Source organism: Ambystoma mexicanum, chromosome 4p (genome assembly GCF_040938575.1).
Source record: "Ambystoma mexicanum isolate Mex_15411 chromosome 4p, UKY_AmexF1_1, whole genome shotgun sequence".
NCBI lineage: Eukaryota > Metazoa > Chordata > Amphibia > Caudata > Ambystomatidae > Ambystoma > Ambystoma mexicanum.
In genome coordinates this window covers 735,975,927-735,995,465 of record NC_090927.1, presented here as the reverse complement: position 1 = coordinate 735,995,465, position 19,539 = coordinate 735,975,927, and the positions used below count along the sequence as shown (strand labels likewise).

Here is a 19,539-nt window from a genome sequence, read left to right as displayed (position 1 = left end):
CTCAATCCGAGATGATCAACGTCATCAGGAGATTTCAAAAGGTGGGTCCACCCCCCGAAGATCTCTTTGCCACCTGGCGCAACAAGCAGTGTCTCCAGTTCGCATGCTGGCAAGATCAGGTTCCCAGCTCACTGGGCGATGCATTTCAGCTCCAGTGGACCGCCATGAAAGCCTACGTCTTTCCGCCCACTCCCCTGATTCACAGGGTGATTTGCAAAATCAAGGAGTCTCGCCAACTCCTCATCATTCTAATAGCTCCATGGTGGCCGGCCAGGCCATGGTTTTCGGAGCTTCTCAGTCTCTCGGAAGTGCCCCCGTTTCACCTCCCGACAGGCCCAGCACATCTGCCTCTCACAGGCCAATCTGGAGATCACACAGGTCACCAGGAGAAAAGCGACCAGGGCCCACTTCGAGAGCAAATGGACCAGATTCTGCCACTGGGCAGACTCCAAAGGAATAGACCCTCTAGCTTGCACCCTTGACGACGTGCTCTCCTTTTTGGCGCACTTCGCCCACTCAGGCGTGCAGGTGGACACCTGCCGCACATATCTCACAGCCATTGGGGCTTACAGGATCTTGGAGGAAGGAATTTCCTCCTCCTCCAACCCTATAGTCAAGAAACATCTGATGGGACTCGCAAGCCTCTACCCGCCTGTTGAGAGACTGCACCCCGTGTGGGACCTCAACATCGTCTTGGGTGCCCTCGCGCACAAACCATTCGAACCAATGGCATCCGTGGACATCAGGCTGGTCACCATCAAGGCGGCCTTGCTAGTCTGCCTCACCTCGGCTCGTAGAGTCAGCGAAATACAGGCGCTTGTCGCCTCAGAATCATATACTACCTTTCACAGGGACAAGGTAGTCCTGGAGACACACCCGGCATTTCTGCCAAAGGTTCCGTCTGCTTTCCACTTGAATCAGGAAATAGTCCTAAATACGTTTTTTCCCGATCCCAACGACGAAGCACAGAGTGTGCTGCACTGCCTGGATGTCGGGCGTGCCCTGAAATTCTACTTGGACAGGACCAAGGGCTTCCGTAAATCGGACACCCTGTTTGTCAGTTTCGGAGGCTCAAGACCAGGCTATCGGGCCTCTAAGGCTTCCATATCCCACTGGATGGTCTCTGCCATCAAAGAAGCGTATGAGGGCCAGCACAAGCCGCTCCCGGCCAACATGCATGTCCACGCAGTCAGGGCCAAGGCAACGGCCATCACATTCCAGCGCCATGTCCCTTGCCAAGTCATAAGCAGGGCAGCTACTTGGGCCTCTCCCATGGCTTTCTGCAAGCATTACTTTTTTGATTGCTGGCTCTAGATCTGATGTGGCCTTCGGACAGGTGGTTCTCAGGAACCTATTTGCTTAAGAAAGGTCTCCTCTCGACCCTGGGGCTACAATCGGTTGTGATTGCCCATATAGTATGGTGGAAAGGGGACGGGACATAAGAGTAATTATAAGTTACTCACCGTAGTGACTAACATATTCTTAGTCCATAGTCCCCGTACCTCCATACGTCCCACCAACCTCCCCCCACCCTAATAATACTGCTGTCATTAGGCAATGTTGAACCTATTGTCGATGCGTCAATGGGGACTGAGGTTTGGCGCCGGAGGGCAGAGTCAGGCAGCGCATGCTCCCTGGGCCGCGCCCCCCTAAATTTAAAGGGGAAGAATGTTTTTTCTGGTGAAAAAGTTTCCGTCTCCCGTCCCTTGGAAGGGACGCCTGTACAGTATGGAGGAAAGGGGACTATGGACTAAGAGTACGTTAGTCACTATGGTGAGTAGCTTATAATTTCCACGGAATCAAAGGCCTTTTCAGAGTCCACCGAGAGAAGAACCAGTGGATCATCAAGTTCAGGTGTCTGAGATATGGCCATAAATAACTGTCGGATATTCATATGGGTGGACTTGTCTGGCATAAATCCACTTTGGTCCAGTTGAACCAGGCAGGTAATCACTCTGCATAGGTGCTGTCCGGAGCGATCCAGATCCTCATAATAAGCTGCAAATGCTTCTGCAATTGCTGCATCCTCAACAAACCGCTTCCCCTGTTCCAATTATTTCCCTCAGATGTCTGCGTCCATCTTCTCAAGTTAGGCCAGCATTTGCCCGGCCTGGCCACTTGTCTCGAAGATCTGGCACCGCTTAAGCCAGTGTGCTTGCCTGCCATTGCCCAGGGCTATATTTCGCAGCTGTTCTTTGGCACTCCGGAGGGCCTCACGCCTCTCTGGGGTTCCCACCTCCAACTGTGCCTCTTCCTCCTCCATACCAGTTTTTGAATGATTTCACTGCTCTGTCTGCAACTAAACATTAATATGATTTTCCTAGGTTCCCTCCTGGTGTACTTGTTTTTATCAAAGTATAATCTCACATGGATCCTGTATAGTTCTTTTCTCTTGGAGTGACTTTCCAAGGAGGGACCTTAAACCCACTTTAGTTCAAGATAATAATAATCTGTTCCATCACCCATGTTTTCTTAAGGAACTGGAATTGTATTTAGAGAAAAGCTCCCGCACGTCCTGCTTCATCAGAGCACTTTTTACATCACCACATTCTAGCTCCGAAGCACCAAAGCTGAGGTCATGCTGTAAGGAATTTGTTATCCAGTTCTTTCTGAATGTTTCCTCTCTATTTGTGGTGTCATGGCCCACATTTTGCTCATATTTAGACACCACTTTGTTCACTTAATCCAGAAGGTTTGTTCTCTATTAGACTTTTCTATGCAACTTGGTTGCAACTTTAGTACAGTCTTGGATTAGAGCTCACTAGTGAAAAAGGTTGGTGAGTCAATACAGGGCAAGTAAATGGATCAGGGGTCTCTTGCAAAAGGCTACTATCAGGGCTTGAACACATTAACTTTCTTTTGTGTTGGTTTATATACACTATGCCTTAAGTAATGTGTTGGATGGTCTCTGATTGGACGCTGAGTATAGCCTCTGTTGGGTTTTAATTTAACTAATTCTATATGTAAAGAGGTTTGCTCTTAAAAATGAAAACCAAAATGCTTTCAGCTTAAAGAGTTTATACAAAGCTGACCAGATTTTGCCTCCTTCCTACTCAAAAGTATTACTCTAGGAAGATTGTTTGCATTTTAATCTCCTCCACATCGAAGAAGAGGCACCATAAGTCACCTACTTCGACGTCCTTGTCCAACTCCTCTCCTAAGAGAGCTATATCGTGTCCTACTAAGGCCTCCACTCCTGCCAAATGGGAAGCATTCAGGGTAGAAATGCTTAAAATATTTGAGAACCAGAAAACCTTGACAAGCCATGCTCCTACTGCACCTTCTAAAGCTGGTAACGAAAGGGCTCGAGCTAAATCCTGCATGCCCTCAAGCCCGGGACGAAGGCCAGATCCACATCGAGAGCCGTCAAGGCCTCTACCACATCAATAGAGCCATGGCAGCAAGCACCGTAATTCACAGTGGTTAAGGACGTCTGGATTTGCATCTAGATTTGCAATCTAGACTCTTTAACATGCCTTTTGGCGGATCTCACCTTTTTGACAGCAAGGCTGACGAATGCCTTAAAAAGCTTCAGATCTCGAAGGCAGCAGCCAAATCTTTGGGTGCCGCTATAAGGCAGCTTCAGCATTTTCACCCCAGTTGACCGTCTTAGTGGGGTAGATCCTTTTGCTACTACTCCTCAGTTGGAAGAGAGAGAGGAATGGCTTGTCAAAGAGGCCAAAGAAGATTCTGTTGTGGTGATCGAGGGAGAGGTGCAAACCCTGCTCAAGAAGGGGCATCTTTACCAACAGCTACTGCTTCAGCCGCCTCAAAACCTCTCCGGTCTTGAGTCACGACACCCCAGTGGGAGGCAGCATCTGGAAGAATGGCGAGACATTAATTTGGATGCTTGGACATTAGAAATCGTAGCCCAAGGTTACTGCCTTCCCTTGATTGAGAGACCTCAGAACCATCCACTGGGGAGCCATTCTTTGAAAGATTCAGATCTGCTTCTTGTGTAGGACATTTTGACCCTGCTAGGGAAAGGTGGACTGAGACCCATCTTGGACTTGAGCTCCTCAGGAAGGACAAGATCAAGATGCTCACACTTTCTCAGATCCTTCAGGCCCTCCAACTCCAGGATTGGATGGTGTCATTGGACCTTCAGGTTGCTTATTTCCATGTGCCAATCCATCTCAAGCCCAGAAAATACCTGAGGTTCGCCGTTGGGGGTTCTCATTATCAGTTTTGCATTCTGCCATTTGGGCTGACCTCTGCCACCACCAACCCCCTGAAGGTTTTCACCAAACTGATGGCGGTGGTGGCTGCGAGTCTCAGGAGAGTGTGGGGATTCACGTCTACCCCTACCTGGATGATTGGCTAATCATGGCGCATTCTCCCGATCAATTCCTGGATCATCGTAATGTCACCTGCCACTCTCTTCACAGACTGGGCTTCTCCCTCAATTACAAGAATTCCCATATGACTCCATCTGTAAAGCTCCAGTTCATCGGGGCTGTACTGGATACATTCTTAGGAAAGAGCTTGCCACCCGAGGTGAGGGCGCAAGACATTCTGCAGGAGGTCCCCCAAGTTTCAGAGTGCCCAGTCTCTCCCGGCCAGCAGCAAAGTCTTTGTACTGCTGCAGTTGGAACAAATTCTGCAGCTGGTGCAGGAACAAGAATGTAGACCCTTTGCTGTGCAAAACACTGGAGGTGTTAGCCTTTCTACTGTACCTAGCCAATCTGGGGCTCCAGGTTGGGACCATTAAAGGTTATTTTGCTGTGCTATCCATCTTCAAGCACTCGTCTGAGGAAACTTCATATTCTAAAATACCATTGGTGATGCAATTTCTGAAGGGACTCACTAATGTGTTCCCTCCATCTCCCATTCAGGTTCACGTTTGGGACCTCAATCTGGTGTTAAAATTTCCTTTTTGAACCTCTCCATTGATGTCTCTTAAGGTTACTAACTTTCAAGACCATCTTGTTGGTGGAACTAACTTGAGCCCATAGAGTGACTAAGTTGCAGGCACTATCCTCTAAACCACCATTTACTGTGCTTCACACGGACAAGGTCGTCCTGAGGGTTAAGCCTTCATTTCTACCGAAGGTCATTTCAGACTTTAATTCAGGACAAAAGATGGTGTTACCCACTTTCGATCCTACACCTCATCCTAGCAAGGAGACCGAGAGGTTGGTTTGGCTCGATCCACGTAGGGCTCGGAGCTTCTACATTTCAAGGTTGTCGAAACTTCATCTGGATGACCAACTATTCATAGGTTATACAGGTCATAGACTGGGTCAGGCTGTGACAAGGCAAACCTTATCCAGATGGATTATTCTAGTGATTTCAAAATGCTACAGGCTGGCGGGCAAGGATCCTCCAGAAGGCTTGAGGGCCCATTCCACTAGGGGCATGGCTTCTTCCTCTGCAAAGAGCTGTTTCTATTAAAAACATTTGTGTGGCAGCTACGTGGTCCACAATACACACTTTCACTAAGCATTACTGCCTTGAGCCTACCCTAAGTCAGGATGGGAGCTTTGGAAAAGCTGTCCTCCATTCTTTTCATTGAAACCATTGATGACAAAATTCTTACTCTCTCCACCAAAACTAAGACTGCTTTGGGAGTCTATCAAAGATGAGAAATGCGTGGGAGGACACAATCCATTCGAAGAACAAGTTACTTACCCCTGGTAACGTTCTTTCGACTGGATGTTCCGCCCACGTATTCCTCACCCCCCTCCCAGCCTACCCGTCAGTAGAATTTCCCATGCTATTACAGCTTTTGCTTCCTCAAAGCCTACTATGGTCAAACCCGTGTTGATGCGGGTAGTTCTACTTGAGAATGACACGAAAAAACAGAACTGAAGGCAACGGGTGCTGCGCGTGCTATATATGCCTTCAATGACATCATCCTTGAGACAGAGATCCTCGAGGGACATCAAGTCGACTGCATCGACACACAGCTCCCTCCGCCTAAAAAATAAATCAGAAGCAGCTGAAGCTGAATATTATATATCAAAGATGTTGAATACGTGGGTGGAACAAACAGTCGAAAGACGTTACCAGGGGTAAGTAACTTGTTCTTTGGAAGCATACACTTTGTTTTCCCCCTAGCTTACCAAATTCTTTTTTTTAAAGTAAAATTCTTATTAGTATATTAATTAAAATACAGTACGCTACCAATAACAAGATCGGCATACAGAAAAATCATTGGATATAGATGATATTGGTCGAAGCCGGTGAGCCCCCATTCCCCACCTTCCCTCAACTTACCCATCCTAAATAGTGCAACCAATTTGTCCATTTTATATTTACATCAGTGTAACTCAAGTATAGAGCAATTGAGTGTAAAGTCCATATATCATATTCATATTTGGGCCTCATCTGTTCGGACATAAACGTCCCAGAATCTATCCACCTGCAGAGTGTTTGCAACAGTTCTAAAGCGTCCCCTTTCTGCTGTGCATGTTCGAGACAATAATGTTGACCATTTAGTCTTATCCGGGAAGGGCCGTAGCATTCCAGTCAACAAAAAACACTTGCGAGCTGAGAAAAGCACGATATGCAAAGTTTTCCTTGTCAATGGTCTTTGTGCCATTATTCTTCGTCTGCACCAAATAGCATCATCAAGGGGGGAGACAACGTGATAGTGGGACCTTGTGGTCAAGCCGTCTGTTGTAAGACCATAGCCTTGAATGGTTTACTTTTCGGGCAAGACCATTGTATATGCCCCATTACGCCTAAGCCCCCACATTGTCTTCAACAGGCCGAAGATTGAACTAATCTTATACTAAAAGCCTAGTCTAAGTAAAGTATGCCCTTTCTATGATCTTATAATTGCAACTCTCTCTGTTTCTTAGATTGTACGATACATCTTTAATCACAGAGAAGAAGCCATATAAATCTCCCGCATCTAATGGTACATCTAAGTATTCAGCCCACATGTTGGCTAGTGTTATTTTCCCACTAAGGCTCTTAGGTATGCAAAGGGTATAAGTTTTTTAATTTTCGGGAATTCCAATAAGTTGCCCCTTAACTCTGCTTCACCAGGCAGTGGTTCTCTGGTTCGTGATACTGGTGTTGTATGTGACATGATAACCAATTGTAAGGCCGTATACTGAAGCCAGTCCTTATCCGTCAGTCCTAGTATGTGCTTCGCCTCATAAAACGGGGGTTTGGAGTCAACATATAAATCCATGATTGTCACATGTGCCAGTCTTCGCATTGTTTATCCTGTACCTTTGTGCGTGTGCCATATAAAAGTAGTGCCCTAATGCTGGTCTTTGGTGAAATGGTGCGGACGTCTGTCCCAGTTAGTGTGCACATCCTATGCCCTTGTGTTAGCGTAGGCCCCAGTATAGGGTGTTTGCTAATTGCTTTGCGGAGTTTGAATGGTGGTATGGCTAGTATTATTTGTAGATTGAATAGTTGGAACGCAAGTAGCTCAATGGACCGCCAGCTGGATGTGTCCTCTGCGTTGCTCCATCTCTTGGCCCGCAAACTTGTGCTACTAGTTCATAAGTTTCCCAAGAGGAAAAAAACACACGCCAACTGTCCTATAGGCCTGCAAGATGGACTGTGAGCGTGATTTCTTACCATGACAGATGAATTTAATCATGTACCTGTCTAGCTCTTGAACATTGCCGTTGTTGGGGTCATTGGAATCATATATGAGTTTCTGAGGCTTGTGGAATCTGCTTAGATCACATGCTGTGCATAGGCCGACATCTAGTGGAAGCTGCGGAGTATTACAGTTTGTTTTTCGAAAGTCGAAAATGGGCGTCGACACAGGCGTGCCAGTAATACTATCCCTAGTGTGACGTCCACTGTACCCAAGATCCCTCACGCGTGTAGGATCCTCAGATTGTTTTTTTCCGCCATACTGGTCGGAAGCATCTTGCGGAGTTCCCTGGCCTTAGCCATACTTTTGCTGTTATTATAATTTTAATTCTTATTCATTCCCTTCCCCACCCCAACGTCGACCCTCAACCTCGACGACGGCTGGAGAAGTCATCGACCGTCGACTGCTGCACGACGGATCTGGGCCTCGGTAGGCCGCTGGCCTCGGCCCGGGCCTAGTAGGCCGCTGGCCTCGGCCCTTACAAGTAGGGAGAGTGGGGGGTGGTACATACTCTTCACTCTTGATATATAGTTACATTTATATATATTCCTACACTTAGCAGCCCGCTGCCTTAAGGTGCGTATGGAGGGTACCCCTTTTCAATTCTGCCCCAAGTGCAATCGCAAATACCCTTGGGTCGACAGGCACGCCACGTGCAATCTCTGCTTGCCGAGGGATCACCCCGAAGCGAACTGCAGAGCCTGTAGTAGGTTTAAACCTAAGACACTTAAGGACCGTTCGACAAAGCGTTGGGCCCACCACGCCAGGCAGGAGGCCATGGCAGCGGAGGGCGCCTTCAGCGATGGCAGCGACGCCGTACTTTCGGACGGCGAGGGCATTACGGCGTCGAAAGACAGCCGACGAGCGCAGGTCCCCGACCTCGGAAGGTCGTCCGGCAAGGCGGCTATGGGGAAGACCCCCGGCGACGCAAGCGCTACACACCTAACACACACTAAACACACTAAGACCAACCGGACCTCGACGACGTCGACTTCCCGGAAAGAGGCACAAAAAGAACGGTCCGACTCGGTGTCCTCTGGGCGCTCTCGATCGAGATCGCCTCACGACGCAAGGCAATCATCCACTCTTGCCAAGAGTGCCTCGCTACACACACTAACGGAAGTTCGATCGTCGGGAGACGAAGACGACTTCCACCCCCAGGCCGCGCTCCAAGATACCGAGACCGCGGTTAACACCAGTGAGGCCCCACGCCCGAAGCACACAGATACCTTTCCAGACCCTCGACGCCAGGCGTCGAAAGTCTCTGGGGCCCCCAAGGGACAGGGAAAACATTTTTCCACGCACGGAGAAGGGGGGAAACAGCGGAAAGCACAGCCTTCCACCCCTGTAAAGCCTAAGCAGACAAGCAAACACAAGTCTACCCTTGAAAATAAATCACCTGCTAAAGTAATACCCTGTTCCAGGGAATGGTCCAGTGAAGACATAGACAGGGTTATGTCTAGGATGTCTTCCTTGGCTGATTTTTATGATAAGAACCCAGAACACTTTCTTTCATATAACCCTCAAGGGGCCACACCCTCAGGCTCCTCCGATCCTATCCCGCTAAGTAAAAAGCCCCGGGTCGAAAGACCTGAACCCTTCGAGGTTCAGCCTTACTCCACTCCATATTCTACTCCACTCCCCAGTTATCAGGGACAAGTTTTCCCTGAAGAGGACCAGGAGTTTGCAATTATGGAAGAACAAACCGGGACAGATTACTATGCAGAGGATGAGGACCTGGAGGAGGGAGAAGATGAGCAGGAAATTTACAGAGTAGATTCCCCAGTACAAAGCGAAGCCCCAGTTACTGACTCTCCAGTTGATAACCAGCCCCTCCTTAACGAGGTTCTCGCTCGAGCAGCGGAACACTTCCACATCGACACCCACGGTGTACAGGAGGAAAGGGACTTCGCGGAGGAGTTTGTAGGAGAGAGAAGACCGGTCGCTCAGACCATCCCTATCCTCAAATCCATCCAACGAAGAATAGATCCTTCCCTGGTGAATCCTAACCTCACCAGAGCTGTCAACCCCAGAATTGAAAAGATTTTCCGGGCAGCCCAGTCTGACCCTCTGTATATAAAGGGACATCTTAAACCAGATTCCCTAGTGGTGACCAACACTAGAAAGAGGGCTGGCACGCCCTTATCTTCATCAGAAGCTCCTCCCGACAAGGAGAGCAAAAAACTTTACGGGTTTGGCAGAAAGGTAGCCTCAACGTCCGCCTACCAAGCAAGGATTGCGAATTCCACCACCCTGTTGGCTAGTTACAATTGCCATCAATGGGAAGAAGTCGCGGCGCTCATTGCCTCTGCTCCAGAACCGTTAAAGGGCCAGCTGGCTCGGATCTCGGCAGAGGGGAGAGCCGTGTCTGGTTGCATTTTAAAAGCAACTTTCGACGCCGCTGACAACGCAGGGAGATTGATAGCAGAAGGTACTGTTATCAAGAGACATGCGTGGTTACGGCAGTCGGGATTCAAGACAGAAACCCAGGCTTCTTTAATAGACAAGCCAGTGGAACCCGACCTATTGTTTGGGAAAGCGGTCGAAGACGCACTTAAAAATGCCAAAGATGAATATGAGACTCTCAAATCCCTTGGCCAGCTTACCAACAAACCCCCTAACCAGAGGGGGAACAATAATTTTCGTCGCCCACGCGGCCAAAATTCACAAAGAGGCAACTATGCCCAGGGACAAGGTACACAATGGAATAACAACCAGCAGTCTACCCAGAGTTACGGCAGGGGTAACAAGAGAGGTCGTGGAAGAGGCAGAGGCAGCCCCAACAAGGGCGGTGGCACGCCTCCACCAAAACAGTGACGCTCAGTTCAGGGTCCCTTGCCACGCAACCCCAGTAGGGGGACGCATTTCCACCTTCACCCAGGCTTGGGAAGGGATCACCTCAGACAGATGGGTGCTGTCAACAGTATCCGCAGGATATTGTATAGAACTACTGCAGCGTCCCCGGAATCATCCTCCACGACAAAGAGTGCACTCCCTAGAGCATCAAAGGATCCTTCTCGAGGAGATCGCCATTCTGCTAGAAAAGGACGCGATAGAACTCGTCCCAGGACACCAGGTAAACAAGGGTATCTATTCAACTTACTTCCTTGTGCCAAAGAAAGATTTGACAATGCGCCCAGTATTGGACTTACGGCCTGCCAACAAATATGTCAAGCCCCAAAAATTCCGTATGACCACGCTACAAGAGGTAATCCCCCTCCTAAAAAAGGGGGATTACATGGCAACCTTGGATATGAAAGATGCTTATTTTCATATTTCCATGCTCCCAGCGCACAAAAAGTACTTGCGCTTCAAGGTGGACAGTCGCCACTACCAATTCAAGGTACTGCCCTTCGGGATAGCTTCAGCACCAAGGGTATTCACCAAGGTACTGGCGGTGGCGGCTGCACACCTACGCAGGGAAGCAATCCCGGTGTACCCTTATCTGGACGACTGGCTCATAACGGGGGAAACCCCAGGAATTTGCAGGTCAAACATTCAGAGGACTATCGACCTCCTCCACGAATTAGGCTTCTCCATCAACGAGAAAAAGTCAAGTCTGGTGCCAAGCACCTCAAAACAGTTTCTAGGAGCTATCCTAGATACTCAGAAAGGATTGACCTTCCCTTCGGAAGAGAGAATTCGGAATATACTTCTGCAAATTCCGCATTATCAGTCAGGTCAACAGATAACAGTACGCAAAGCTATGCGGTTACTGGGCATGATGGCGTCATGCATTTACCTGGTCCCCCACGCGCGTCTGCGCATGCGTCCCATGCAGGAATGGTTGGCGAAACAGTGGTCTCAGGCAAGTGGTCATTGGGACGATCTAGTGGTCGTTTCGCCAACACTCGTACAGAGCCTACACTGGTGGACAAGAGAGAATCTCGCAAAGGGGAAACCCTTTTACGATCCCGAAGTACAAGCCGTGGTGACTACAGATGCATGCCTGACTGGGTGGGGAGCTCACCATCTCCACCACACAGCTCAGGGTCTCTGGTCTCACTCAGTAGCCAAGAACCACATCAATCTGCTAGAGCTTCTGGCAGTATTCCGAGCGCTAAGGGCGTTCGAGCCCCATCTACTGAACTTGTCGGTGCAGATCAGGACGGACAGCACGACAGCCATGTTCTATCTGAACAAGCAAGGGGGGACTCGTTCGCCAAATCTGTCCAAGCTTGCCCAGAAAATATGGATATGGGCACTCAGACGGAACATCTTCCTGTCATCGCAACATGTTCCAGGGGAGCTCAATTCCCTAGCGGATGCTCTAAGCAGAAACTCCCTCCCAGAAGAACACGAATGGGTCCTTCACAGAGACGTAGTAGAAGATCTCTTCTCTCAGTGGGGTTTCCCCACTATAGACCTATTCGCCACAAGCGAAAACAAACAATGCCCAGGATTTGCATCCAGGTTCCCCCAGCCGGACTCCCAAGGGAATGCCCTGTGGATGAACTGGTCAGGGATGTTTGCGTACGCTTTTCCACCAACTCCTCTCATCAGGAAGGTGGTGTACAAGATGAACAAGGAATCTATGACGCTCATCCTAGTTGCTCCCATGTGGGCGAGACAACCATGGTTTCCACACCTACGCAGGATGGCGGTGTGCGAACCCATCAGACTCCCAGCCTGGTACAACCTACTGTCCCAGCAACAGGGTCAAACAGTGCATCAGGAACCCAACTCTATGAACCTAGCAGCATGGCTCCTGAAGTCATAGAGTTTGGACATCTCAAATTACCACAGAGGTGTATGGACATTCTAAAGGAGTCCAGGAAACCAAATACAAGGCACTGTTACTTTGATAAGTGGAAAAGATTCGTTATCTGGTGCCAGAATAAACAAATCAACCCGGTTGATTGCACTCCTTCCAACGTTGTGACATACATGCTCCACCTGCTGGATGCAGGGTTGGTTTTTAACTCGCTGAAAGTACACCTGGCAGCCCTCTCGGCTTACACCACATCCCATAACAAGGTCTCGTGGTGGAAAGTACCAGTGGTTAAAGCCTTCATGGAAGGAGTAAAGAGACTTCACCCTCCTATTTCGAACCCACCGCCAGGATGGGACCTCAACGTGGTGCTAGCTAAGCTCATGGGACCCCCATTCGAACCCATGCATAAAAGTAGTCTCAAACACCTGACTTATAAAACGGCCTTCTTAGTAGCCATTACCTCCATAAGAAGGGTCAGTGAAATTCAGGCTCTGTCAGTGCAGGATCCTTTCTTTACTATCCACAAGGACAAACTGGTTTTACGCACACACCCTAGGTTCTCACCTAAATTCATATCCAAGTTCCATGTAAACCAGTCCATCGAGCTTCCGGCTTTCTTCCAGAACCCGCAAAGCTCGGCTGAGGTGAAACTACACACCCTAGATGTGCGTAGGGCGGTCCTATACTATGTAAATAAAACCAGACCGCTAAGGAAAACAGATCAACTGTTTGTCTCCGTAGCTACAGGCAGAGAGGGGGATCGCGTCTCTAAGGGCGCTATCTCGAAGTGGATTATCAACTGTATACAGCTGTGTTACTCTCTTTCTGACAAGACTCTGCCTTTTACGCCAAGGGCCCACTCTACTAGAGGCATTGGTGCCACTCTGGCTTTCATTGCAAATGTTCCCCTCGACACCATTTGCAAAGCGGCTACTTGGAGCTCTATTCACACTTTTACTCAGCATTACTGCATTGACACTCATTCCAAGACAGATACACAAGTGGGACAAGCGGTTCTAAGACACCTGTTTGCTCATGACCCTTCTCACATCCCACCTCCTTCTTCTGGTACTGCTCGCTAATCTATGCACAGCATGTGATCTAAGCAGATTCCACAAGCCTCAGAAGGGATACATTACTCACCGTAATCGTATTTCTGATGCTTGTATCTGCTTAGATTCACATGCGACCCACCCTTCCTCCCCTCCGAGAGAAGGCGCATGATTGCTTGTAGTCTTACCTTTTCTGTCTATCTGCTTGGATTATCTGTACTCACGCTACTCCTCATGCTTCCTCATGTCAGAAAAAATACAATCTGAGGATCCTACACGCGTGAGGGATCTTGGGTACAGTGGACGTCACACTAGGGATAGTATTACTGGCACGCCTGTGTCGACGCCCATTTTCGACTTTCGAAAAACAAACTGTAATACTCCGCAGCTTCCACTAGATGTCGGCCTATGCACAGCATGTGAATCTAAGCAGATACAAGCATCAGAAATACGATTACGGTGAGTAATGTATCCCATATTAGTTTCGGCATAGTATTAATTTCGAGCACATTAATCTTAACAGTGAGCGAGAATAGCAGTGAATTCCATTTAGTGATATCCTGTTTTATTTTGTGGATTACTGGGGATTATTCAAGTTGACCAAATCTCTCTGGTTTGCACTAATATTAACATATGTGTTAAGTTGGCATTGGAGCCTGAATGGTGCTACTTTCATACGCAAGGGCATTACTCCTGACTCATCCCAATTCATGTTGTGTCCGGTGATGGAACTGTACTGTAACAATAAGTGGAATAGATTGTGGGTATTGACCGATATAGAGACGGTCATTGGCATATAAGGAGACCTTGTGTTCCTCATTGCCTGTCGTGATACCTGACCAACTGGCACCTGTGCGCAATTTTCCAGCCAGCAGCACAATCCCCACTGCATAAAAAAGGGGTGACCAGGGGCAGCCCTGATGTGTTCCAGTGTGTAAAGGAAATGGCTCAGATGTGTAGCCGTTTGTAACCACCCTGACTCGTGATTGTCATACAGCAACTGTATCATTTGTACAAAATGCCCTTTAAGACCACATTTATTTAATGCCGCAAACATTTAGTCCCATTGCACTTCATCAAATCCTTTTTCAGCATCGATAGATAGGATAACATCTTCAGGATCCACCTCATTCTCACTGAGGAGTGGATATTCATGATGAAGTTCATTTTGTTCTCGGCCAATGAGCCCAGGTAGGAGTCCCTCTAGTCGTGTGACTAAACATTTTGCCAGTATTTTAGCATTTGAATGTATTAGTGAGATTGGGCAATAAGAGCTGAATTCAGTCAGATCTTGCCCCTTTTTGTGGAACACTACAATATTAGCTGTGAGCATGGAGCCCGGGAGGTGTCCCACCTCTTCAGTTTCGTCAACCATCTGCCCTATCCTGGGGGTAAGTGATTCGCACATTAGTTTGTAGAGATCAATTGGTAACCCATCGGGGCCCGCCGCCTTCCCAGCATCTAGTCCTGTTATGGCTCTAGTTATTTCCTCCTCCAAAATCCGAGCATTCGGACATTCAGCTCGATTGGTGAAACAGCAGGGAGCTGTGTTTGTTCTATGTCTTTGTCAGGGGGGCAGGGCTGCATATTAGCCCTGGTAGTAATCCTCAAATCTTTGGTTGATATTTCTGTCACCAACCAATAGGACCCCCTGATCATTACGAATAAACTGAGTTGTGCACACAGTTTTCACTTTAATGCTAGTGCCATCATTCTCTGTGGTCTGTCTCCCTCCCTGAGGAGAGTACGAGCACATCTCGAAGAGTGCGTAATGAGGTAATGTGTGATTATGAGGTAATGTGTGATATTTCATGTATGCGTTCTGCAGCTCGCAATTCAGTGGTTAATTATTTTGTTTCTTGTGTGGTCCAGGATTTCAATACATAATCCCACTGTGAGCTGCATTGCCCTCTCATAAAAGATTTGTTTGCGTCCCAACATCTGAGTATCAAAGTCATCTGTCAGATTGGTGTGCCAGAACCCCTCCGTGTCTTGCGCGAGATGTTCTACGGGCCTTGAGTGTATAGGCGCTTTATAAATGCTACAAATGCCATATCATATCAATGTCTGCATGCTTAAGTGTCATCAGATTGCCACCAAGACTGAGCTCTCTTTAATTCAGCAGAGAATGTGATTGCCAAGAGGACTGGCACGTGGTCTGAGAGCATCCTGTGTAGTAGCTCTAATCTATCTACCATATGCGTGGTGTTCATTGGAAGTAGCCAATAGTCGAGTTGGGAATAACTGTGGTGGTGATTAGTGAAGAACGTGTAGTCTTTCCTGCAAGTGCGCTCATACAGCTACCAGCCGGGGGTCGTCCATTAGTGTGCAGAGTCAAATTATTTTTGGGGGTATATTGTGTTGCCAGAGTTTTGACCTGTCTATCCATCATAGGAGACAAGACAGCAAGATGCACACAATGCAAACAAATATGTGAAAAGACTGGGTTTAGCTTACCAAATTCTTTGATTCGATATGAACTGGGGCTATAGATAGCTGGACATAATATTGCCTTTATGCTAAAATATTGGACGCCACCTAAAATTCCCTCTTTGAGGATTTCATACGATGCCTCCATGAGGGGACAGTTGTCGTTAAATGGTTTTCAAAGGAGAACAACGTTTGTTTGCTTGAGAAAGGCTCTGATTTTAGTGGCCGAGTGTCTAACACGTTAAAACATTTTAAAAAATGGTATGAGGAGGATTGGGTCCACACCCTTGAAAAAATAAGTTTGTAAGCCTTTTATAAAGAGTTGCTCTATTCCGTAGGTCAAGGGGCTCTTTTCCTAAATATCTAACACGTTTTCTGGGGTTTTATGAAAGAAACATTGATCTTACATTAAAAGTGGTTACCCACACTAGTAATTCTTGGACCTAGGAAGAGCCTTCAGAGCCAAGACCGGTTTAGCAGGCTATGTTAAGATATTTTGATTGTGGAAATATTTATTCATACCATGTCCATTTGTGGAACATTTGAGTACATTGCATTTTTTGAAGTTTGTATGGGCTTAAACCAGTCATGCATCTGAGACTTTGTGACAGAGATTGATTTGGTGAGAACATGGTTCAGTGATTTTGCCTTTTACGTGTTTTATAACTTCCCTCAATGAAATTTTGGTTTCTTAAATTAATGATGGAATGAGATGCTATTTTTGTAGGTGTACGTTTTTAAAAGTAATTATACATAGAATTGTTATTAGTTTTGCAGGTATTTATGTATGTGATAGTGTTAGTCATTGCCTTTTACATTTTTTTTAAAAACTTATCACAACAATAATCGAATATTACATTTGTATTTTTCATGCATACTCTTTTTAAGATTATTCACTAATTAACCTTATTGTTTAGTGAGTATTCTAGTGATTATTCTGACTGGACAGCAGATGCAGGAATTAATTTGGAACCTCCAAAGAAAACTCTAAAGCACAAAATGAAGAAACCTAAAAGCAGCTCAGAGGATGAAGAGGAACCTGAGACACAGAAGCGTAAGAAGTATAAAAAGGAAAGGAAAAAACAAATTGAGGACAAAGATGGACAACCACCATCACCAAAGAAAAACATTCCCAAAGAGAGGAAGCAAAAGGTTAGACATATTGATATTGTTTTTGCAGCAATTTGTTCATGGTGAAAGTGCTGAGTGTAAAGAGCCTTGTCTTGTCTCACTTTTTTCTTACGGCTCAAGATAGTCCGCTTATTCACTGTGATCATGTCACACCGATTCTGCATTGATGGGATCATAAAGTGACATGAGGCACAATAAATGGACCTGGTTTCAGCTTGCCTGCTAACTGGTGTGTAATAGGGGGTGGGTTAGAGTGAGCTTTCCTTAACTGATATCATTTCATGATGTCATGACCTCTAATCACAACTTTTGCCTTTTTTTATATATATTGTCTTTTTTTCCAGGAGGTCCATAGTATAATTGGCAAAGAGAAGCCATTTTTGAAAAACCATAACACTGTAGAAATTGTTAGACTCCTGTATGTCCCAGGTCACTGAAGTCCATGGTGGTGGAGGCCATAAACTTGCTCTACCTGTACCATGAACAACCTGTTAGATGTTTTTTATGTTTGTCCCACGCCCCGCCCTACCATCTAGTAAATTTCTAGGACGGGTGACGCAGGCATCGTTTGTCTTCATTTGAAACCTAGCTCACCCACGTTAGGGAGTACCCTCTGCAGAATATTAGTTACAAACTGCAGTAGAGTCTTGAGTTTCTTATTAGTTCTTAGCCTTGAGCTACCCTGGGATGGCCCGACAAGTCTACGGGGTATTAAAGTATTGTTGACCCAGAGTAGACATTTCCGTCCTCCGTTTCTCAGTCCTAGTTGTAAACTCATTTTTAACACCCCTTATGTTTGCTTTCAGTCCTCCAAGTGTGACCTGGGACATACAGGAGTCTAACAATTTCTACATTTTTATGGTTTTTCAAAAATTGCTTTGCTTTGCCTTCTTTTACTGTCCCCGTTTTTGTAAGCGTTGTACCAGCGATTTCTAAGGAACGTTTTTCCTACGATTGGGATTAGACAGGGACATGAAGTTGTTTTCTATCTAGCCTTCTGTCTTTGTTACTGACACAGTATCTCCCCGGTCACTGTATATATGTGCTCCTTGCTGTATTTGAGGGACTTCTGCATTGCCTTTTGTAACTACATACATTTGTGTGTTGCCCTCCTTTTCTGTCTTAAAACATTGGCCTGTTAGGGCTTTACTCTGTACATTGTACTTCTAATGCCCTCTGGGTTACAACCACAGTATAATTGGTCTATTCTACTGAATTTAACAAAATCTGATTTGAAATCGCTTGCCTTATTGCCCAGTTTATATTCTAGAGACCTGAACCTCAACTAGCTGCGCTTTTTGTTTTTTTATAATATGATCTTTCACAACCATAATGAACTCATCAGGATCTCAGAAGGAATTCCTTTACGACTAGAGTTATAAAGGACATGGCCTCCATGTGTTTGTTTTCTAAGGGACACTTTCCTATTACAGATTCCTTCTCTGAAACGTCATCCAGTTGCAGACTGGTATGAATATTTTTCTCAATCACCAGGTGCAGCCGACTCAGCCAACAAGTCGTTGGGGGTCTCTTGCCCCGTAAGCAAAGTGCTTGGGGGGGGGGTGTGTGTGTGTGTGTGTGTGTGTGTGTGTGTGTGTGTGTGTGTGTGTCTGAGGCATGTGGGTCTGCTTAAATCACATGCTATGCATAGCCTTACATCTGGTGGTAGTCGCAGAGTATTGTATTATCCCATTATTATTACAAAGTTATATTTGGAATGGATTGTGACATCCTTTGACGTCGCCCTCGACTCAGGCCTTCGAGGGACATTGACCCGACGCCATTGACGCTGGATGCCCTCTGCCGAAAGTTTCCGAAGTGCACAGCTGTGGACATTACATGTCAAAGATGTAGAATACGTTGGAGGAACATCCAGTTGAAAGAACGTTACCAGTTGGTAAGTAACTTGTTCAACTATATTAGCCGTTTCAAATATTTGTTCGCCTACTACTTCTCAACAGCCTTCAGCGATGTTTCAGCGACTACTCCAGCTTCCATTCTCAACGCGAGATCCTCGGCCCTCGACGGATGCTGACTCTGGTCTACACAAGGCCCCCCCCAGGCTTTGGCCTAGCACTGTAGGAAGAGTGGGGGAGGCCATTTACTCTTATATTCAGAGAATGATGCTTACTTTTACACCACTTCCTGTTAGTCGTTGTGCTGCCTTTAATATTCAACATGGAAAATACTCCATTTAAATTGTGCCCCATCTGCAATTGCAAATAACCCTTGAAAGACACACACCGGGTGTGCAACCACTGTCTTTCCCAAGATCACGCAAAACAACACTGCAAGTTTTGCAAACTCTTCAAGCCTATAACCTTAAAGGATTTCAACACAAAATGGTGGGCCGCCCACGCCATGCAGGCCGAAGTGTCCATCGACATAGCAGGTGCTGAAGAGTAGGGCGAAGGCAGATACGACGCACACAGCGACGCTGAGACGATCATGGTTCTACTGATCCCCCTGTGCAGTCCCCCGGCTCCGGTAGGCACGCCAGTGGTCCTGTGATGGAGAAAACACCCGGCGGCAAACGTCCTGTGATGGAGAAAACACCCGGCGGCAAAAGCAACCATACACATCACCACACAAAACACTTAACCCCGAGCCTTACGCCGACCATGTTGCCCGTAAAACACAGCCAT

General features: G+C 46.9%; 1 protein-coding gene across 2 annotated transcripts in view; it reads left to right on the top strand.

Annotated features, from left to right (window-relative positions):
- PHIP (pleckstrin homology domain interacting protein) overlaps positions 1 to 19,539 on the top strand; it is a 2,101,228-nt gene that overhangs the window by 1,014,933 nt on the left and 1,066,756 nt on the right. For both annotated transcript variants that reach the window (XM_069606291.1, XM_069606290.1), the window contains exon 23: positions 16,681 to 16,915. In XM_069606291.1, coding sequence (XP_069462392.1) covers positions 16,681 to 16,915 — 235 coding nt within the window. The remainder of the gene's footprint in view (positions 1 to 16,680; positions 16,916 to 19,539) is intronic.